At 41.8% G+C, this 22,676-nt stretch overlaps 2 protein-coding genes across 4 annotated transcripts; one reads left to right on the plus strand and one right to left on the minus strand.

Annotated features, from left to right (window-relative positions):
* The first annotated feature begins 3,702 nt into the window (after positions 1-3,702).
* On the plus strand, positions 3,703-9,818 carry pde6b (phosphodiesterase 6B, cGMP-specific, rod, beta). Its single transcript, XM_076164056.1, has 23 exons — positions 3,703-3,861; positions 4,206-4,517; positions 5,009-5,161; positions 5,367-5,456; positions 5,571-5,711; positions 5,796-5,870; positions 5,960-6,024; positions 6,135-6,201; positions 6,312-6,359; positions 6,440-6,589; positions 6,783-6,926; positions 7,011-7,076; positions 7,265-7,414; positions 7,531-7,638; positions 7,742-7,851; positions 7,989-8,076; positions 8,164-8,264; positions 8,460-8,567; positions 8,655-8,718; positions 8,827-8,901; positions 9,008-9,091; positions 9,260-9,411; positions 9,569-9,818. Exons 1-23 carry the CDS (start codon positions 3,703-3,705, stop codon positions 9,627-9,629), a joined length of 2,571 nt encoding a protein of 856 aa, XP_076020171.1. The 3' UTR covers positions 9,630-9,818.
* A 1,874-nt stretch (positions 9,819-11,692) lies between these two features.
* fyb1b (FYN binding protein 1 b) lies at positions 11,693-22,582 on the minus strand. Of its 3 annotated transcripts, XM_076164139.1 has the most exons (24): positions 22,355-22,582; positions 20,041-20,386; positions 19,399-19,995; positions 17,969-18,104; positions 17,779-17,852; positions 17,301-17,323; positions 17,148-17,197; positions 16,720-16,843; positions 16,466-16,625; positions 16,176-16,314; positions 15,991-16,010; positions 15,788-15,860; positions 15,586-15,675; positions 15,147-15,187; positions 14,947-15,025; positions 14,714-14,813; positions 14,431-14,593; positions 14,277-14,310; positions 14,122-14,153; positions 13,197-13,998; positions 12,755-12,871; positions 12,276-12,330; positions 11,887-11,985; positions 11,693-11,778 (listed from the first exon to the last, which is right to left on the minus strand). In XM_076164139.1, exons 1-20 carry the CDS (start codon positions 22,355-22,357, stop codon positions 13,976-13,978), a joined length of 2,307 nt encoding a protein of 768 aa, XP_076020254.1. In that variant the 5' UTR covers positions 22,358-22,582; the 3' UTR covers positions 11,693-11,778; positions 11,887-11,985; positions 12,276-12,330; positions 12,755-12,871; positions 13,197-13,975. The 3 variants fall into 3 exon arrangements, with proteins under 3 accessions (XP_076020254.1, XP_076020253.1, XP_076020255.1); XM_076164138.1 differs by having other exon boundaries at positions 12,755-13,998; XM_076164140.1 differs by lacking the exon at positions 15,586-15,675 and having other exon boundaries at positions 12,755-13,998.
* Positions 22,583-22,676: the final 94 nt, after the last annotated feature.

The raw sequence follows: 22,676 nt of genomic DNA on the forward strand, positions 1-22,676 counted from the left end.
AATCCAGAGCTTTATTCTATATTCAGCAGGCTTTAAATATCGTTTTAATGCTGTTTACTTGTGAAGGGTTATTTTAGGGATGAGGAGTCAGACAACTAATCTCACATCAGCTCCTGAATTTATACTTTAATGCCATTATTTTAAATGAAATTAAAGGGGCAAAAATAATGATAATTCATAAATAAATATATATGTGTGTGTGTGTGTGTGTGTGTATGTTATATACAGTGTAATACACACATATACACATACTGCAAAGGGTATTTGTGCATAATATATTTGTGTATAATATATACTGTATATATGAAGCCTGCTGAATTGAGTATATAATAACAACAATAACAATATAATACAGTCTTGTTTTCTATCCTATATGTATTATACTGTATATATATATATACACATGTATTTCATACACAAATACCCTGAGTATGAGATGCACTGCAGATTGCTGAAGTTGTGATTGTCAAAACCTAAAATAAAACTTCCTATGTTACAGGTAATTATCACAACATTTAACTTTTCCATGCAACGATACACAGACGATCCAATAAGTAAGTTTATGTGAAACAGTAACTTGCTCTCTCTCTCTCTCTCTCTCTCTCTCTCTCTCTCTCTCTCTCTCTCTCTCTGTTTACTACTGTCTCTCATTTCCTGGATTAACCACTGTTACATGATGCTGGCGTGATGTCCGGTAAACAGCATTCACGTTTGCGTTCACGTGTCTGTGTTAAATAGCTTTGTACAGACAAAGTACTCTGTTTATGAAATAATCTGCAGTTGGGCATATTTTCCTGTGTGTGAAAGCTGGCAGACCTGTAATTATTCCATTTTCTCATAAATGAATTTGTCACTAATTACTGCTTCACCATGGATGCAGACAGACAAGTCTATCTATGTTTTTCCACTGATTCCTCTGCTGCTTAGTACTTTAATCCGACTTGTGTGGCCTGATATAGATCATCACCAGAAATAGACCTATTATATCTTTATTTACATAGATTTGTTTAAATCCAGTGCAGTAAGTGCTATTTATTTAAGTTAGTGATCTACGTACATTATATAGTACTCTAATTATTTACTGTAGAACCTGCGCATGTGAAATCAGTATATTTTATTCAAAGCTTATGAAACAGGCCACAGTAAAGACCGCTGCAAATAAGTATATTTATATAAAGGATTTTCCCCTGTGACAGTAAATGTTAATTTTCCAGATGTAGACTTCATATTTGTCTTTATTAGTAGTCTGAAAGTTCTTGATGTGGTGATCACGTCCTCCGCTGACCATCATTGACTACTGTGTTTACATCTGTTTTAGTCGTCAGAATCAGGGACTCTGCAAGCTTCCGCTGTCTAAAACCTTCAGCTTAATGCGGCTCACTGAATCTCACTGACAACCGCTGAAGCAACAGTATTAAAACATGGAGGCATTTTGGTGTGGATCATGTTTAGCGGTTTGTCATGTGAAGTGAAATAAGAATCCCAGAGAGAGACTGGTTTTCTCATTTGGCAGTTGCGTTGGAAAGGTTTGGAAAGACTTTAAAAAAAAAGAGAGATCACATGTTTCCACTCTGATCGCTGTATCGAAATTCTTGGCAACAATCGGAGACAAAGGCAGCAGATATACTTCAAATAGCCATAAGCACACACACACCACAACTGAGCTGTGTGAGTCCCTTATCAATGTAGATGTTTAAGGGTGTAATTAAGAATGTTACATCTAACCACTGTTTCCACCCAGTGCTGATTAGAGTCAAAGGATGTTGGTTGGGTCATTTCTTGACTCCTCGGGCAGCATGAAGTGAAGGCTTACACAGTTCAGAGTGTGCAGACTTGAAATGAGTTCAGGAGGAAAGGTGAGACACTGCTGCTATCTTGTGTTTGCTGTAAGAACTGCATCTTTATGTTGGTTAAGCAGAACATTTAGTTCACAGTAGTTCAGTAGTGAGCGTGCACAGTGCTGCTTTTATTTGATACATACCATAAACATTTAGTTAATCAGAGTAGTATTATTTTATGACATTCAGAAGCTGTAAACTTTTGCTTTTTTCTAAAGCTGAATTATTTTGGGTCTTTGAATACCAAATAAAATCAATTCGGCCTGACAGACAGTGGACATATCAAACACTGATGATTTCCAATTGTATTTCCAATTATACCGATTGAGTGATTATGATTGATCCCTAAATTGATATATAGACCTCTGTATCTGTCCCTAAAACTGCAGTATAAGCATTTGGCATTGAGACTAATGAAGAAGCCTAGTTTGTACTACTCTCTCTCTCTGTCCTTCTATCGCTCTATTTGTCTATCTGTCTCTCTCTCTCATACTCTTTGGACAATGCTATAATCTATTATTGTGGGATTATCTTTGTGACCTTTTGTTTAAGGTGTTATGGAGCCTTATTATAGATACAGTATGTCCTCCCTGCTCCAAATGATGGGATTACTGGTGTTTTCCAAGAAGAAACATCTTTCTCTCCCTCCCTCCCTCCCTCCCTCCCTCACACACAAACACAAAGAGACACACTTGATGTTGTGGGTCTGTAAAGCCCTTTCAGACATTGTATGCGATATTGGGCTATACAAATGAACTTGACTTGACGGGACTTGACTTGAGCGTTTGTTCCTAAAAGTAACTTCATGCCCTTAGTTTTGTGACTGCTGAATCTGAATCGCTGCAGTGGAAGAAAAACACAGCAGGTGAATGAAAGATTGCATGAGGGGAGTTGGGGTGCTGAGATAATCAGCTAGTGTCCAAACTAAATAGGGCTTATGCCTTAGGAGGCCTGGTTTAATAAGGACTTAAAGAGCTTGGAGGCCTGCATGTGTAAGAGAGTAAGAAACACTGGAAGAAACACAGTAAACTCAAACCTGTCCAGGGCCAAATAGTCATCTGATTTTGTGTCTGAATTTAAATGCTAGTCCATCATGCTATGTTGATAGGTTACCTGTCTTGGAGTCTGATTGGACTCAGAATATGACAAATTCTTCCTTCATCCAATCCTGCTTGTTTACAAAATTTCATCAAAATAACTATATAATTATAACTAAATAATTTTTGAATAAACTGAGGACAAAAAACAGATATCACGGACAGATACATTTAATAGGATGGAGAAAAGTCAGTTAGTCATGCAAACTTGTATGTATTCATTAGTTGTCTCGATACTAGTCTTTTAGTCAAGTAAAGTATTCATACAACACTGGAGCTTCATTAATATGGGGTATCTTCTGCAGAGCTGTTGTATTGCATTATATTTGATTGTCTGACTGATAAATGTAGCTGTGTGAATGGACCTGGACAGTGTGACGGCTGCATCATCTGGCCTCATATCCTTTACTAGATGATCAGCTGACCAGTTTAGCACAGGCAGATCCCTGCTAACCTTCAGCTCTATCTGCTGATGACAGAAGGATTGTTTGGATTCCGCCCTCCTCCACCCCAGGGATTACATTTTACCAGCACCTGAATGTGTCCACCTGTGTATCCCCCTTTCTGTGCAATAACAGCATAATATTTGTTCATATTCAGGGCTTAAACTGGAGATCGCCAGAGATTTTGTTTTATTTCCACTTGGGCATTCACTTGGAAGTTGGAGGTAGCTCATTCAGAGCGGTGTTGGATCAAGCAGGGCGTCCATTTGCTGAGCTGAGGAGGGAGAAGATAAACGTGAAGGCGAAGAGGACGGTGAAGGAAACATGGGTGTTCAGAAGGAAGACGTAGAGAAGTTCCTTGCAGCAAACCCTGCGTTTGCTAAACAGTACTTTGCCAAGAAGCTGAACCCAGGATTCATCTCGAAGGCGTCAGGACTCCCAGAGACACAGATAGACTTCAACCTGTTACAGGAACTCTCACAGGTATGTGATGGTTTGTAGCTAGTTATAATCCACGATGCAAATGGCAAATTAAAGAGTCAAACCACCACCCACATTCCCCAAACTAATGAGTAGAAGCTGCCATGATCATTATGTTCATAAAATCACTGTGATTGAACCATCTAAGTCATTACTGTACTCTGATGCTGTGTTTACAACTGTTATATTTAGAATCAACATTGAACCAGGCCTTTATTTTTTATTCTAATCTTACTGGAACAATGATCAAAATGATGGCAAATATGGATTTTTCTTCTGGCTAGATGAATGGAACCAGTTAGAAAATCTAAAATAAATTGACACTATGTTGTCGTTTTGTTTTCAAGGTTGAAGAAAGCCGCATTCTGTACGACTTGATCAAAGACATGCAAGAGAACATCAACATGGAGAAGGTGGTGTTCAAGATCCTGAAGCGAATCGGCGCCCTGATCCACTCGGAGCGTTGCAGCCTGTTCATGTTCCGGCAGAGGAACGGCATCGGCGAACTTGCCACCCGGCTCTTTAACATCACCACGAAGTCCGAGCTGGATGACTGCGTGGTGCAGCCGGACTCCGAGATCGTCTACCCACTGGACCTGGGAATAGTCGGCAACGTGGCTCAGACCAAGAAGGGCGTTAATGTGAAAGATGTCCGAGAGGTGAGGGTACATGAAGGGCCAGTGGTCCTGTCTGTATGGAGTGCAGCTTCAGAGCTGCCATGTCTGTATGTGCTCGTCATGTTTAAAGTTTAGAATAGACACACGAAATCCTTCTTTAATAATAGTCCAATAACTGTAGCATCTTTTAAACCGCACCATTCCATGGTTGAAGACGAGTTAAAGAACAATTAGTTGTGTCCATACTGGAATAATAAATGGGTGTAAATCCTCCAGCATCATAATCCAGTTATGTTCATATCCCATCACCCTCTGCTCGAGCTGTGGATTAGATTTGATCAGAGGGACTCTAACACAGATCCACACTCCTTTACACGTCCACATGATGCATCTGTGATGATATCATATCTTCATGAACGTACCCTACGAAGGTTTATTTCACCATTTTCTGTTTGATTTAAACAAACTCTTGTATATGTGTACCTGCATGCATACCTGTGTACACAATAAAACACGTATGTGCTGTCATTTAGAACGCAAACTTCAGCTCATTCGTGGATGAACTCACAGAGTTTACGACGCGGAACATTCTGGCAACCCCCATCCTCAATGGAAAAGACTTAGTGGGCGTCGTCATGGCTGTCAACAAGGCCACAGGGCCGTTCTTCACTCCCGAGGATGAAGATGTGAGTGGCAGACACACACACACACACACACACAAGCACACAAGCATGAATACATAAAACACGCAGCGGACAGAAACACACAGATGAACAGTGTTGCTCATGTGATTATTGCCAAATATGGACATATCCCCCTCATTTATTCTTTTTACTTCTTATATCTTTCATTGTATTTCATTAGAAATCTGACTCATGTTTCTTTTTTCAGCTTTTTTTAAAGTATCTCAGAGTCGCCTCTTTGAACTTGAAGATCTTCCACCTGAGTTACCTGCACAACTGTGAGACGCGTAAAGGACAGGTACAGAACCAGAACATGGAACCACTCACACGCCATCTCATTCCACAGAACTTCACACACAGACTACTGCATTTACACCCTCTTCATTATGTGCCTTTGTGTGTACCCGCCCAGCTGCTGCTTTGGTCTGCCAACAAGGTGTTTGAAGAGCTGACAGACATCGAGCGACAGTTCCACAAAGCCTTGTACACAGTCCGAGCCTACCTCAACTGTGACCGCTACTCTGTCGGCTTGTTAGACATGACCAAGGAGAAGGTGTTGTATACTTCCTGTTTGCTTTACTCCACTTCCTGTCACATCTGCATCTTCCTTACATATTTCGCACCGTCTCTCACGCAGGAGTTCTTCGATATCTGGCCGGTGTTGATGGGCGAGCAGGCGCCATATGCCGGCCCTGTAACCCCGGATGGACGGGTGCGTTCTGTAATATTCCCCCATTCTCCCCAAAGAGGTTGAACTTTGTCTATTTTCTTTCTCATTTGTCTTCTATTTTGTTACCTCAGGAGGTGATTTTCTACAAACTTATTGATTATATATTACACGGGAAAGAAGACATTAAAGTAATACCGTAAGTAAATCTGTAAAATTTTGACTTGAGAACTGTCTAAATGTATATATAAAATAAACATGTCCTTTCTGTCTTTTTGTACTTTTGTACTTTCCTCATCTGCTGCACAGATCTCCGCCCGCTGACCATTGGTCTTTGTGTTGCGGCCTGCCTACTTACGTTGCTGAGACCGGTCTTGTGAGTCTTTTACTTAAATTACTCGATTACAGGCTGTTGAATTGGTTCAGCTGAGGTCAAACATCCTGCGCGTCTCCTACTGATCAGTCTGACTCTTTCCCGTCCCTTAGATTTGTAACATCATGAACACAGCCGCAGACGAAATGTTTCAGTTTCAGGTAAGGGATACAGACGAGAACGACGGCTCAGGCTACAGATGCATCCAAAGGATTCAAACCTTTTGTTTCGGTCGTTGCAGACAGAGCCTCTGGACAGCAGCGGCTGGACGATAAAGAATGTTCTCTCTCTGCCAATCGTCAACAAGAAGGAAGAGATCGTGGGCGTGGCTACCTTCTACAACAGAAAAGATGGAAAGCCGTTTGATGACCAGGATGAACAGCTCATGGAGGTAAATGAGAGTTCTGTCAGTTTCTCATATGAAGTTTTTAATCATGCTCTATATAAGTAAGTCATCCTTTTGTGTAGTTATGAAACATCGACCTGTACACATGTTGAGGAGGTCAGACTAGTACGCCCACCGTCAAAGTTACACATCTCTTCTACACGTGTACAGTCTGTGCTGAGGCTGATCTCTTGTGCAGGCTTTGACTCAGTTCTTGGGCTGGTCAGCTTTGAACACGGACACGTACGACAAGATGAACAAGCTGGAGAACCGAAAGGATATCGCTCAGGACATGGTGCTCTACCACGTCAAATGTCGCAATGATGAGATCCAGGACATCCTGGTCAGTATTGTTGCAACCCGTCTATACTTGATTGACACATTATTTACGCATTTAATCATTTATTTATTTGTTTCTCTCTCTCAGAATACCCAAGAGGTGTACAACTGTGAGCCTTCAGAGTGTGAAGAGGACGAACTCCTCGCTATCCTGGTAATAATAAAATCATTTGTGCTTTGCTCTCCATTACATTTAATCAACGTGGAGACAAACTGAACTGCAAAGTAATCTGCCAATAAGATCTACCCTGTGTGTGTGTGTGTGTGTGTGTGTGTGTGGTATACTTCTTTGTTAAATACAACTCCCCTTATTTTCCTTTGCTGATTATCTCAATGTCTTAGAAAAAAGACCTGCCACCCCTGATTAAGAAGTTTGAGATCTACCAGTTCCACTTTTCGGACTTTAACTGCACCGAGATGGAGCTGGTCAAGTGTGGCATCCAGATGTACTACGAGATCGGGGTGGTCAAGAAGTTCCAAGTTCCGCAAGAGGTGAACTAAACACACACACATCAAAACACCCATTGTCTTTTAAAAGGGGTTTAATCCCTGTGTTACCCTTTGAAGCACTTTTTAAATCAATGACCCTCTGATGGCCTCTCCAATAGGTGCTGGTTCGTTTCATGTACTCGCTCAGTAAAGGCTACAGGAGAATCACTTACCACAACTGGCGTCACGGCTTCAACGTGGGGCAGACCATGTTCACACTCTTGACGGTATGACTTTGCCTACATGACGTTTATATCGCTACATTTATGCAGGCGTTGTTTATTTCTACGCCCATGCTTGCAAGTGATAAAGGTGTGTCCGTGTCCTCAGACTGGCATGCTGAAGCGATACTACACTGACCTGGAGGTGATGGCCATGGTAACGGCAGGTTTCCTCCACGATATCGACCACAGGGGGACCAACAACTTGTACCAGGTCAAGTAAGTGCTCAACAGAATTATGTGTTATTCTCCTTAAGACGTCTTCTCGATGATCATCCGAGGCCAATAAAGTCTCACAATTTATACTCACATTTTAAGAGTTTGGACTTAGGATGATGATGTTTTTCTCCTAACAGATCAGGTAACCCTCTGGCCAAGTTACATGGCTCCTCTATCATGGAAAGGCACCATCTAGAGTTTGGAAAGTTCCTCTTGGCTGACGAGGTGAGTGCCATTGTGTATGAATTCAGAGATCAGAGTTCTGTGTGTTTGGTGTCGCTCATCTTCACCCTCTGATCACGTCACCTGTAGACACTGAACATCTACCAGAACCTGAACAGGCGGCAGATGGATCATGTGATTCACCTCACTGACATCGCCATCATCGCCACCGACTTGGCTCTTTATTTCAAGTCAGTACAATCTCTCACCCGCTCACCTGCTTGTTCGCTCCTTCATCTCATCCTTTCACTTCATCTCTCTTTGCATTGCAACTTCTGCAGTTCATAACTCGTCCTGTTTTTAAAAAAAAAGCATGAAAAAATTAAACGCAGTGAAATTAATAAATCTGAACTAGAAAAAGCACCTGATTTTATTGCTCCTGCCAGGAAGAGAACCATGTTCCAAAAGATTGTGGACCTGTCGCACACCTACGAGGAAGAGAAGAAGTGGGTCGACTTCATGTCTCTAGAAACTACAAGAAAAGAAATTCTCATGTGAGTGCAAAATGCTCGTCAACATCACGTGAGTCCGCGATCGCCAAGTCACTGCCGAGTGTAAAGGTTTGTTTGTTTTCATTTCAGGGCCATGATGATGACCGCGTGTGACTTGTCGGCCATCACCAAGCCTTGGGAAGTGCAGAGCAGGGTGACTAACAGATTCATCAATTACACCATACACACCAGCATCATCAAACTGGTCATGAGCTTTTCCTAAAACATGCAGTGCATGCTTGTGTGTGTGTGTATGGTTCAGGTTGCTTTGTCTGTAGCAGCAGAGTTTTGGGAACAGGGTGACCTGGAGAGGACGGTGCTGGAGCAACAACCCATCGTGAGTGAACACACGGCAGCCACCAATGGTTCTTTAGTAGGCGTATCTAGCGGCTGTTGCATTTCTGCTGTGTTCGTCTGAGTGTCTCGTCTTTGTTTCCCACTAGCCCATGATGGACAGGAACCATGCAGCCGAATTGCCAAAGCTACAGTGCGGTTTCATCGACTTTGTCTGTACATTTGTCTACAAGGTAATGTTTAATGTTTCTTTGTCAATCCCTGATGTGTCAAATCTGTAGATGCTGCCGTGGCATTGACTTCCACTTTGTAGGGCCTCTCACCTAAACTACTGTATCTTCACTTTTCTTTACATTACAAGCTATTTAACTTGATGTGGACTCTGACTCGTGTCTTCTCAGGAGTTCTCTCGCTTCCACCCGCAAATCCAACCCATGCTGGATGGCATCTTAAACAACAGGAAGGAGTGGAACGCTAGAAAAGAAGAATATGAAGCTAAACTTAAAGTCCTAGAGGCACAGAAGCCTGCTAAACCAGGAGGTGCTGCTCGTAAGTAGAGGTGAATCCATTCACTCCCACTGCACTGCAACTGTTATACATCAATTCCACAGGATAAACCCCGTAAAAACCGTGTTGTTTGTTTTTGGTCACACTACGAAAACTGAACTATGAGATGACATTGATCTTGTATTTGTCTCCTTTGTCCCGACAGCTGCTGCCGACAACCCCAGTGGTGGAGGCTCAGGCTCCAAGACCTGCACTGTGTGTTAAGAGGAGGGTGTGCTCGCAATGTGACTTGATCTACCCGACTACCACCGCCGGTCAGTCTCGCGTTACCGCAAGCAATAAAATAAAAATGAAATGCAAGAAGTTCAGAGAGAAGGATGAAGAGTGTGTGTGCGGGCAATAGACCACAGAGTCAATAGACTACAAAGTGTTTGGGCCTCTATTTTGAGACTGATTGCATCATTGTAATATTTGCTAATTCCAGGATATAAACTTATTCCAAGTTTTAGAATTGTTGTGTAAACGGTTATAATTTAACACCTGTACATAGTGTATATTTCAGATCCTTTCATGTCCATCTTAACCGGTTACAAATGAGTTAATTTGCCAGCACAGCAGAGCCAAAGACTGTAAACAGGAGGAGCTGAACACTAGAAGCTCGTAAAACCATGTAATAATGTAAGTATTGTAAAGTTAAATGTACTGCAGGAAAGCCTGTAGATGCTTATTCAAGATGCCTTTATACTGTACATACAAGACTACTGAGAGCAGCCTAGAATGTCTTATTTACAATAGATGCAATGTAATGATTATTTGAGACGTAATTACTGATGGGAGTGTGTTTGTCTGGAGATGTGAAGTTTATTATGAACAATCAAGCCTCATCTTAACCTAATACAGCAGCAACACCAGCAATCTTTCTACAGATGCAGCAAAACAGGATCTTAAGTCATGCTTATTGATCCCCTTGGGGACACTTCATCCTCTGACATGGAGCAAAGCCAACTATGGTCCGGAGTCACATAGCCCAAGTTATCAGGTTCTGTATTTATGAAATGCATTGGTTGATGGCTATTTTAGTTCTTAACATTTGATGTTGGAGGAGAGAGCAGCATACGTGGAAGCAGAAAGACAATTTGCAAAATCTATACAAAATGGAGGTCCAACACTATAGGAATGTTTTTGTCATGAAATGACAGAGCTACTCTCTGAGCCTGCATGACATCATGAGAGCTGCTGAATATAGAATGAATTGAATGCTCGCGTTTCAAATAGGACAAAGGAGAAACCTTTTGTTGTTGAAGCTTGTATTTATTCCCCACCTGAGTGTAAATATTAATCATGTTTTTCTGATCGATAAACTATAGATATTTAGTCAAATTGGTGTTACAAATGTTCATAGCCCTTGCAAATGAGTAATTTTCAATTAAGCATTCTCTCACTTATGATTTATAACTATTACAAATCTTAATGTGTATTAGTGATCGATTTGCACTTCTTTCCCACATATGCTGAAGAACGTTTGTAGTTGTAGATCTAATTGACTAACTGGTCAGTATTTTAAGGCTCGCCTTTTTATATGGTCCCTGTCCCAAATAAAGAACATTGTATTTTTCTGGGGTCCATCCTTTTTTTTCTCCTCAAATTGACATTGATAAAGAGACCTAATTTGGTATATAGTGTTAGGTGATAACTCAACAAAACCTCGAATCCAATACTCCAAGTCCAAGCACTTTAGTCAAAAATTTAACTGATGTTACCATTAATAAAATGGAATAACTGAGCTACAGGCAGCAGACTGACAGACATCTGAAGCTTATGTGGGGTAGAGAGAATGTGCAGCCTGGAGACTGAGTTCACAGGGAATGTTAGACTATTATACAACACACAGGATCACTGAGGTGGAGCTATTCTGTCTACACGGTACTTTCTCCTGCTGGACTCTGACCCCAATCCTGGGATTGCTGCTATACTAGGCCAGGATTACATCCATGTTCTTCCCCTGGGCTCATCCCTTACTGAAGGACAGGTGTACACACACACACGCACGCACGCACGCACGCACGCACGCACGCACGCACGCACGCACGCACGCACGCACGCACGCACGCACGCACGCACGCACGCACGCACGCACGCACGCACGCACGCACGCACGCACGCACGCACGCACGCACGCACGCACGCACGCACGCACACACGCACACACACACACACACACACGTCTGCTCATCGAATGTGGCTTCCAATTGCTCAATGCAATATATGCAACTATGAAAAGCAGAATTACAAGGAGACTGAAAAAACACAAATAATACAATATGAAATACATGAAAAATAATGTTTTTATTGTGGATGGATCATGATTGTACAGCTCCAGAGAAAATTCACTTGAGGATGGTGTCAGAATTTGCTGCAGGAGATAAAAGTTGGGTTTTTTTCAGTGAAATATTGTGATAACAAGAAAAAAATACATCAATGCTGATTTGAGAAAACTATGAATATGAGGGGCCTGCAGTACCTTCAGCCAGCGCTTTCATGATCCGCTCCTGCTCTGCTCTGACCACCTTCTCCTCTTCCTCAATCCTTCTCTCCTCCTTACCAATGGGCTTCAGGTATGCTGAAGAACAATGATCGAATATAATCATCTATTATGTGGCTCAGTTAAACTAAAAATATAAAAAGGTGAGGTGAATACTCAATACAATGCAGTTCAAAGTAACAAACTGATTAACACATGTTAAATCATCAAGAACATTAACAGCATGGATATCGTTAACATTTTCAATAATAAATGTACATTAGATGCATGTTTGTTTGATAATATTTTGACAATTATTATTATTTAATGCTTTATAAATTCTAACTGTTGTTTATGTGGCAAGCTTGGCGTCTGGCGCATCAACTCACCCAGTCTCTGGTGGCCATAGAAGACGCCGAGCAGCAACGCAGACCAGCGGGCCGTCTGAGGGACAGAGAGAGCGCCAGAGAGGAGTGACCACCAGATGGCAGTGTTTCACATTATCACCTTTACACTGACAAGTTCAACTTCAGCTACCCTTCGTGCTAAACCAGCTAGCTTTAGCAGAGGTACGTTACTGTTTTCCGGCCTGACCTTGCACCATAACGTGCTAGCTGATATAATACGGATTGTATCGGAAGTAGCAGTGAATATACTCAGAGCTTTGGTTGTAAAAGTTACCAATATCTACTCCGGCCAGGTGTCTGTTCACCTGTAAACTTGTCAATGTCATTAGCTGCACACTGGTTAGCTACGTGCTAAAAGTTACCTCGGTACTTTCTGCATGACCAGCTGCCGTTTGTATCGCTTCCGTTATTAAAATTACATTTAAATCCACTGTTCCAGCTCAAAGAATGTATTTTATTACCTTAATAAGCGGGGACACTGCTACCGGAGGAACCATTGTGATGCTGTCAATGTGGAGGAAGTGAGGCTGCTGCTTCTTCTTTGTTCTTCTTTGGTCTTCAGGGTGCATTACCGCCCTCTAGTGGACAGGAAGGGGAACATATAATGTATTTAATATGTGGACATCTGAAAATTACACCCGTACATTATGTAAAATGGGATTATATGAGATATTTGTGTTTTTGAGTGAAATCTGTTAATAAAACTGTAATAAAAACCTAGCATCACTCAAGATGTTCATGTAGAAATTATGCTTATGAGTGACATCATCAGAGCCAGTCATAGTCAGTTACTTTCTGCTGTTCTCCTCTTCTCACTGCAAAGCTTGCACTGTTGCCAATATTTAAACGTTACATATTGATGAATGATAAGATGTTATGTCCTCTTTTTGACAGATATTTTACTTTGAGGGTTGAAGACTGCCGCACCTGAACACCCACAATCTGGATCTTTTGAACCATCTGTGAATAAGATCAACAAAGTGAAGGTAGGGAATCATCATTTTCTGCTGCAGGTTCTGATCCGCATCTGGCCCTGAACTAAGCTTTATTTCATTTCAAATCAAATGCATTTAAAATCTCCAAGACACCTGAGAGAAGATGAAGATTGAAGGCGAATAACTTTTGCTTTGCAAATAAGCTCAGACTTTAACATCATATCAGAAACTTTTAATTGTATTTACAGTATAAGAGAAGCGATGTAGATGTTACAAGCATATACAGTAGATCCATAACATCATAACATTGCAGTTACATTCTCTTTTCCCTTTTTTTTTTAAGAAGAAACAACATATAAAAGGATCACATTGTTCAGTTGACATAAAGTACTTCAATATCTGGCAACAAGATACTTAATAAATATACAATATCATTATAAAACATAATGCTTCTTAGTCATTGTCATAGATGCAATAACTTTTGCTTTGCAAATAAGCTCAGACTTTAACATCATATCAGAAACTTTTAATTGTATTTACAGTATAAGAGAATCGATGTAGATGTTACAAGCATATACAGTAGATCCATAACATCATAACATTGCAGTTACATTCTCTTTTCCCTTTTTTTTTTAAGAAGAAACAACATATAAAAGGATCACATTGTTCAGTTGACTTAAAGTACTTCAATATCTGGCAACAAGATACTTAATAAATATACAATATCATTATAAAACATAATGCTTCTTAGTCATTGTCATAGATGCAATCTGTAAAGAAATAGTAAACCTTTGTTATATTAACTCAACAGCAACTCCGGTAAATTATCAAATTCAATTAGGAATAATCAATTTCATGGGTATTTATTGATGAAACGTCAGGTGTAAACATACCGTCTCCAATGTCATCGTAGATCTCAGAGTCCCTGGAGACAGAAACAGAAGACAGAGCACATTGTTAAGCCTCTGTCTTTCTGAGTGTGTGTGTGTGTGTGTGTGTGTGTGTGTGTGTGTGTGTGTGTGTGTGTGTGTGTGTGTGTGTTACTTACTCCATAACAATGTGTCCGGTCGAAACGTAACCAACTGTAACAGACAAAACCAGCCGATTTGATTTCAGATAGACGCAGAAAGGGTTCAGTATCGTGAATCTATCCAATGTAGTTGAGAGAATATGTTGTGTATATTTGTCGGTTGGATACTCACACTTGCCCTCTTCGTTCTGACAAATCAGTTTGTCATCCACGGCTTTGACGATCACGTCCAGCCTTTCCCCTGGTTTGACTGGCAGATCTTTGCCACTAAACTTCTTGATGGTCAGTGTGGGAATGATGGTCACCTCGTACAGCACCTGTATCTCTCCGTCATACTGAAATAGAAGCAAAGGGATATATAAGAAGAATCACTTTGTATGTTTATATATAGTATAATATCAAGTCGTTTAAAAAGTGATCCTAAACTGGATCGTGTCCAAAACGTGATGACAAACTTTGAACTTTTTCCTGAACTCCTTCTCCTCTTTCTCCAACTTCTTCTGCCTTTTTGGATCCATCTCCTCTGTCCTGCTTCTTCCTTTCTTGGTTGGCATACTGGAAAGTGGAAAAGGGAAGCTGAGTGTGTACAGGAAACCCGGGAATACTCTACTCTATACTCTACTTCTGTGATCACAGATTCTTATTTTCACCCCCAAGAAGCTTATTTTTGCATTAGTGTCCTACGTACCTGCTGATTGGAGGAAGAGGAGGGCAAGCTTGAGAGTCAACGTCGTCATATATTTCCTCATCAATGACTGCTGGCTTATCTGTTAGAAGTCAATAACGTGTTGATAGTTCATATATCTTATTTTTAGACTTTCCTTTACACCATTTTCCCATAACAGAGGCACTCAGAGTAAACATTGTAATATTGAAAGTAGCTGATACCTGAATTTCCCTCTGCAGTAAACTGGCTGGGTGGAGGAATTCTAGCATGAACACAAAGAAACAAGTACAATAAGACATAATGTACGTCATATACTGTAGTTTCATTAGATTAAAGAAGGTTAGTGGTAGTTCAAATCATTTTAATTAGTACTACAGTTAAACAGGTGTTGATGTTCACGATTAAGTAAACATTTGTACAAACATGCAAACGATTTGTTAAGATTAGTCAATTCATCAATAATTAGCGGTTCAATTCCAAACCCAATGCTGTTATTTGTTTTCAGCCTCTTTGATTGGTCAGAAAATTATGAGTTTGCAGAATGTTACTCAGAAAGTCATGCAGAGCCGCCGCTGTGCTCGGAAATGGCTTGTTAGGACGGGAAGGTCGGGGGGGGGGGGTTATTGATAGTGATCAGTCTTACTACAGAATGTATTTTACGGTTTAGGTTTGAGGGACATTCTCTTCTTCTCCAACATCCTGAGGAAGCCGATGGGTTTAGGAGCAGGAGGAGACTTGGCGACACTGGGACTAGAGGACCAACCAATGATGAAGACCTTTGTACCTTTCTTTAGAACATCCACTATCCACATTCACATCCACACGACAATATCATTTGTTACATTTAGTCACAAATCCTCACCTGACATCCAGGCTTAGATCGACAATATCATCGTATATCTCTCCGTCTTCATCTGGTGGTGGAGGAAGAACCACTACAAGACACGACCACAACAACACAAAGGAAAATACAGGAAGAAACACACATTACCTACACATAGAGAGAAAACTATAACCAATGTAAACACATATATACACCTTATTTAAAAGTTTTACTTCACACACCTCCTGGCCCTTTGAACCCACTGTGAAGAGAAGAGTGGAAGAATGAAGATATAAATGTTAGAGCGGCAATAAGAGGAGTCCATTAACTAGCAAAGGTTGCTGAGGCCTCATAGTTTATTGGGTTCTGTAGTATTTATGTGATTGACATGAATGTTAGTGTGTGAAATGTCTCATATGCCCTCCACCTGTTAAAGTTGTCATGAGAGGTTGTGTCGATGTCGTCGTAGACTTCAGGTTCGTGGGCCTGCTGAGCGCGACAGGACTCTCCCTGATGTTTCAAAGTGTCAAAGTCGATTTCCACAGAAGTCGTTTTCACGTAACCGACTGCAACGCACACAGACATCATGATTTAAAGTAATAATTACAAGTGGAGGAGAGATGACAGGGAGAGATAAGGACTCTGTTTTGTTGATGTAGGGTCTAAATGCACGTACTGTATGTCAGAGGGTGAATAAGAAACAAATCTTAAACTCACCGGATCCGTCCTGTGTCCGTCCCAACCATTTGGCCTCTGGGTTGCCTTGGACACGAATGATGTCCACAGAGTCTCCCTGCTTCAGAGCGAGGTCCATCTTACTGCCTTTGCTGTCCACACAAGCCTTGCCTTGGTGGATAACCACCATAGGGCCAACCAGCTACACGCACACACACACACACACACACAGGCACACTCCTTGAGCACGTGTTTCAGAGCAGGTTTAGCTGAGTGTTCCAGCCTCGGTCACTCACTTTGAATCTCTTTTTGATGTCGTTCTCTTTCTTCTCGCGCTCCTTCTGCTCCTTCCTCTCAGCCTCTAGTCGTTTTTTCTCCTCCTTCTCTTGTTCTTTCTTCTTTTCTTGGTCCTTATGATCCCTTTGGATAGAGAGAGAGAGAGAGAAAGGATGAGAGAGAGTTAGTCAAAGACAGAATTAGGGACAACTAAATCTGAGCTCATCTGTGAGAAGGAGCGAATTCTTGTAGTGTCACAAAATAACCACTAGGGTGTAGTGTGGGTAAAGGTACACATGGATTTACAAAAGGGTTTCTTAAATTAAACACTAGCAGTCCCTCCATGAATAAAGTAACACTTCTTGAATCTAAACTGCATGTTAGACATATTCAGGTGAAAGATGATGATTTTTTTAAGATACATGTTTACAGTGGGTCATCTTCTCACCAATGATCATCCAGGTCCTCGTACATCTCACCATCACTATCATCCGCCTCCTGGAACAGTTAAACTAGAATTAGTTGCATGCATTTCTATCCGTTGTGTACTGTAAATATTGCTCTTTAACCCCTAATCTGTTTGTGATTCAGCACGTCTCACCTTTGCCCTTTGACTCGGGTGTCCTGCAAGAGAGAAACACTAGATCAGCATGACATTGCAAACATGTAACGGTTGGATTAACTGGCAGACAGCTTTAGTCAGACATTACATACAAAAATACTCAAATAACAACTGAATGCTTCAGTTTAGCCTTATTTGGTAACAATGACTTATGCACACTATTACTGCAGTCATAACATAGACAGTTATATATTTAGTTACGCGTGCTTGTGTGTGTGTTCTGGTATGTAAATAGGAAACAAGTTCAGCATCACACAGCTCCTCTGTCTTCCTGAGGCAGTGGTGGTTCCTTTCTGTGTGAAACCAAACCCTTTATTTATATAAAAGCAAAGCCACAGACAATAACTAGCATTACACTAGTACAAGGTACTGCATTTAATCTTTCATTTGAATGTCTTAGCAGTAAATCAAATCAAAAGTACATAAAATTGCGTGCTGTGTGTGAGTGTTGCAGTACCTGTGGAAGGTGGCAGCGGCGGTGGATTGATCAAACCGACATCATCGTAGTTCTCATCAGTGTCTGGCTGAATTCTGAAAACCGCAGTTGAGTTTTCTTTAAATATATACAAACTTGCTTGTTTACAAGATTTGAAACGTGGCGCTCCCGGTGCGTTTGCTTGTGTCATTCCACTTTCTGAGGTACTTACATGGCTGACGGGTGTCTCGGGGGCAGACTGGGTACTGGCGGCTGAGGGGGTTGAGCAGAGGTCAAGTGGTTGTTATGGTTACTGGGGTGAGGGAGCACTGGGGGTTTGATGAAAGCCTTCTTCGCGGCGCTCGGGCCTGGAATGAAAAACACACAGCATGGGTTAACAGTGGCGTCTTGACTGTTTGTTTTGCACTTTTCAGAATAAAATGCCAGAATAAACAATTATAAGAGAAGCTTAAATTGTAAATTATACTAAAACAAGTCATCAACATCAAAAATATTTGTTTATTTTTCAACGTTTGCCCCTTTTTTCAATTTGTTTTTCTCCGTTTCTGCGTTTTCTGATCAAAGCTACATCAGGTGTGTGTCTAAAAACTGCAAGTCTTGATGAAGGTTTCCTGGCACTTACTTCCACATGTGGTGCTATAAAGAAGCTTGTCGGAGAGCAAAAGGGCGGGTGGAGAAAGGAGAAACTGGACAGGGGAACTGAATAGAGGAACCAAGCATGTTTGTGACTTTGTGTCGGAAATAAATTGCTGTAACTTGCATGAATTGCTACCAAACACGATGCATCCAATCCACCACACATACGAAACTCAGCAACTATAAAGATATTAAAAGTGGAAAGAACTGATTTTTATGGCTACAACTGCAAAAGAAACATGCAGTTGGTTAGTGTGTTGTTTAATCCAGTAAGCCTATGAACACATCGCTGCAGCCTCCGTCAGTGACACCACAAGAGCTGGTGAAGCAAGTTATCTCATGCTTCTGAAATACCTCCAGTGTCATCTCTGTTTAGTGCTGTGAGCAGTATAAAAGGAAATGCCTTCGAAACAGCAGAATAAGAGGAACCCAGACAGTCACAAGACCTGCGACCCTTTTTGAGCACTTACACTTTACAGAAAGGGACGCCTTGCACTGCACAGAGAGACTGATAACGATGCAAATGCTTTTGCTTGTTTGTATGGAACTCATTCTGACGCCGCTCGCAGTTTGGATTCATTATATTTGTCCATGCTAATTAGGGGAAAAGGGGATCAAAATAAAATGCTAATGGCCGTCTGGTGTAAATGTGTATATTTGAGGCCTCTTGTTTGCCCCGTCTGGCTGCCAGACTTTTCTCTGTCTTGCCCTTTTTTTCCCTCCAGCTGTCTGAAAGTGGGTCGATTCTTTTTCTGTACAAGAAAGAGATTTATTTGCTGTTGTGACTTACAGAAGTAGAAGTACAGAGAGGATTCAAGTACTTCTTCCACCACTCAGATGTGTACTACATATGAACACAAAGATCTCCCTGCTCTTTCCCTATGTTTTCTAGACTCAAAGTGGCATTTATACCGCAAGAGGGCAGTTGAAAGTGTCCAGACATGAGGACAACAGGTTTAAGTTTAGCACAAGGACGAAATTTAGTGCTAGAGCTAAACATCTTACCTTGATCGATTTTCTCTGCAGCTTGCCTGAAGCCCTCCAGGTTCACCATCGGGGGTCGGTTGGGTTTGGCCGGTGGAGGGCCGAGGGCCAAGTTGTTGGGAAGAGGTTTTCGCTTAGGAGCAGAAGCGTCGTCATCGTTATTGCTGCTTGTCTGAGAAGATGGGCCAACCGACCTCCTCACGAAGCTGGGCTTTTTACTGACCGGGGGCATAGGAGGAGGCACGGAGTTACTCGCGCTGAAGGAAGGTTTGCCCGCTCCTTCTCCTTTCCCACCACTGTCAGACTGCTCGGCCTCCTTGTTGAAGGCGTGCTGCGCTGTCCTGAAGTTTGTCTGCGGTTTAAAGGGAGAGCTTACTGGAGGAAAAGGTTTGTTTGGGGCATCTGTGTTGCCCTGCGCTGTTTCTTCGTTTTGTTTGATAAACTTTGCAATGGTGCTACTTGGTTTTTGTTGCAAAGCAGGCATTTTAGGTGGTGTGGCGCTGGGATTGGACTCTTCTTTCATCCAGCTGGGCTTGGGAGAAGATCCGGACGACGGCTTTGGTAAGAAGGGTTTGGAGTCGGGCAAGGTGGCGCTGAGGGAGGGTTTGTGCAGGGGAGGCTTTGGTGTCTGATTTGTAGCTTCGGAGGCGTGTGATAGAGGAGGCTTGATGTGTTGCTTATTAACAAAAGGTTTACTGTTGCTGTTAATCTCGTTGTGGGTGTTTGCAAATCTATTCATCGGGGCCTTGTTTCTGTGAGACTCTTGAACCTCTGTGTCACTTTTTGAGGATATTGTGCTTTTTAGGTAAGTGGGTTTGGGAGGGATGGTGATGGCGCTGCCCGATAAGCTCTCCAAGACGGGTTTCTTCTTCAGGATGGTCGGGCCTGACGAAAGGGTCGGGTGCAGCGGCGGTTTGGGACGTCCTGCAGGTGTGGAAGAAACCTCCTCCGTGTTGGTTCCACCCGTTTGGAAGCGAGCCATGATGGACTTAACGTCCGCCTTGTTGTCCTGAGAAGAATGGAGGAGGAACATAAGCGGAATTAGATATTAGTATTCAGAATCTCAGAATAATCTTACTAGTCTCAGGTGTCTGGTGTGTACGGGGGACAGTTTTTCTAACTAAACTTCTAACCTCATATTTGGTGTTTATGCTTTATTGCAGAGGCTTTTACGAGCAAGCAGGGTTTTGGTGGTTTGCAGGTGAAGCAGGTGAACCGTTGTCTAAGGTCCTGACCTGTTGGAATGTTGGTATTTAGGTCAGTTTCAGCCAGGCTAAATTTGTTTGCTTACTTCCACTTTAACTCTATAGTATTGATTTCTAGAGGAACCAGCATGCAAAGGTGGGGACAAGTGCAAAGCTATTTCAGTCTCTGAGCACGCAGGGGAATGTCGACTTAACAAATAAAGAGTTGCATCACTAAGACCTGAAAATGAACCCCAAAGGGCAACTTTCCCCTCCTGCTGTCACAGGTGAGCGCCATCAAATACACCGACAGCCACACCTGGTATAATGAAGCTGGTCTGACTGGAAGACTGCAGCAAACTCACACCAGGAAGTGCAGATAAGAGCATGAGTACACACAGTGTTCCTACAGCAGCAAAGGCAGGGAATAGTTCAGAACAAGGGGGGAGGAACCACAAGGTAAAGCTAAATGGAAATGAAGATGCCATAAACCTCACGTTTGTTTTGGAAAACGTAACAAAGGCACTCAAACGACATTATTATGAAGTGAAATGGTCGAATTTGAACAGACAGTGGTGAAGCAAGTGTGGAAAACTCCCTCATCACGCTTCTGTTTCTCAACAACGGTTAAAAAACAATTACTCAATAAGTTCTACACCAACTAACTGTGACCACTGCTTCTCTGAATATTTGGTATATGTACTTTGGGGGCAGGGCAGGTATCATATTACACATTCCTTCATTCTTCAAAATCCTTAATATATCATAGTGAGGTTATAAATGCATGGACAGTGTGATTTCGTACTGCATAGGCTTGGTGGAGCGCCTCAGTGTTGCAATGGTTGCCACTGACAACTGCAGGTAAATGGCATCTCTGACTGCAATGAAACAAATCAGCAGGTGCAGAGAAATGAAAGAGAAAATAAGGTTGTTTTTGGGTCAAAATAAAGAGGAACTATGGTTTTATGTTTCCAGAGTGATGTAAAAGTGGACGCCCCGATCGTCTCACACAATGTCATTGGTAGAGAAAAGTGGCCCAGACTCAAGACTTCTCCAATATTTACAGTATATCTGTGGATCATTGGGCCTGAAATAGAGCAATGACATGGCAGGAAGTCAAATTTGTAGTTGATAGCAAATAAAGCAGCGTTAATAAGCGAGAACTGCTCATACACTCCTAACTTCCCCCTACAAAAGACAACATCAAAACCGTCCACACACAAATAAAGAATTACTAAAAGCATTCAGACCAGGAAAAACGGCAAAATCTTCACAACTGATCACTGATACTCAAGGAAAACCACAGTTATCCGGGTTGGAACCAGATTTCTTCTCTTTTATTAAATGACCATGCTGATCAATGATTGATCATGGACACCAACATAGGGCCAACCAGCTACACACACACACACACACACACACACACACACACACACACTTTAACCTCGTAAACCTGCTGTAGTGGCAGTTTAATGCTTATTCATGTGGTAATAGGAAAGAGCGTTTTTGGACTTCACACTGATTGTGCATGAAGTCGATATGTTCATGTCCACAGAATGACTAAGCAACTTAACTTGATTACAGATAGACAAGATTTCATTCATCAATAGTCAGAAATGTCTTCCGATAAGCAGGAATGATTTTATGTTTATTAGTTTTCCATTTGTGTCCATCTTTCACTCAATCTATCCAAATGACTCCAGATAAAAAGGTTCATCAGCTTTCTGCTTCTCCCATTGAAATTGGGTTAGAATCATCAGAGAGTGTTTACAGAACAAGAGAGGTGCACTCACCATAACTGCGGACAGCAATCCAAGCCGTCTACTCCAAAAGGTCCACTTGGTAAGAGTGTGTACGTCTGTGTGTGCAGCAGTTAGGGTTAGCGTTACTGCTGAGCAATACTGAACGACAGAAAGAGCAATGAGGTGCGTGACAAAGCAGCCTGTGTGTGTGTGTGTGCGCGTGTTTATTTAAGCGTGTGGGAGAATGTGTGCTGCACTGCCACTGATGACACAAGTGTCTATTCACAACTGACTACTTCCCCTCTTAGTTCTATGTACGTGTGTGTGTGCGTGCGTGCGTGCATGCGTGCGTGCGTGCGTGTATGTGTGTATG

Source organism: Genypterus blacodes, unplaced genomic scaffold (assembly GCF_046128005.1).
Source record: "Genypterus blacodes isolate CSIRO-AG114 ecotype Tasmania unplaced genomic scaffold, CSIRO-AGI_Gbla_v1 ptg000133l_1, whole genome shotgun sequence".
Lineage (NCBI taxonomy): Eukaryota > Metazoa > Chordata > Actinopteri > Ophidiiformes > Ophidiidae > Genypterus > Genypterus blacodes.

Bases quoted from the DNA above. Each gene is read 5' to 3' on its own strand.
- pde6b (XM_076164056.1), top strand. From the start codon at position 3,703: ATGGGTGTTCAGAAGGAAGACGTAGAGAAGTTCCTTGCAGCAAACCCT. The intron at 6,202-6,311 runs GTGAGTCTTTTA...CCCGTCCCTTAG, and splicing joins ACGTTGCTGAGACCGGTCTT to ATTTGTAACATCATGAACAC. The intron at 9,092-9,259 runs GTAATGTTTAAT...GTGTCTTCTCAG, and splicing joins TCTGTACATTTGTCTACAAG to GAGTTCTCTCGCTTCCACCC.
- fyb1b (XM_076164139.1), bottom strand. The intron at 18,105-19,398 runs GTAAGATGTTTA...TTTTCATTCCAG, and splicing joins TGCAGAGAAAATCGATCAAG to GCCCGAGCGCCGCGAAGAAG. The intron at 16,315-16,465 runs GTGAGTTTAAGA...TGTGCGTTGCAG, and splicing joins ACGGACACAGGACGGATCCG to TCGGTTACGTGAAAACGACT.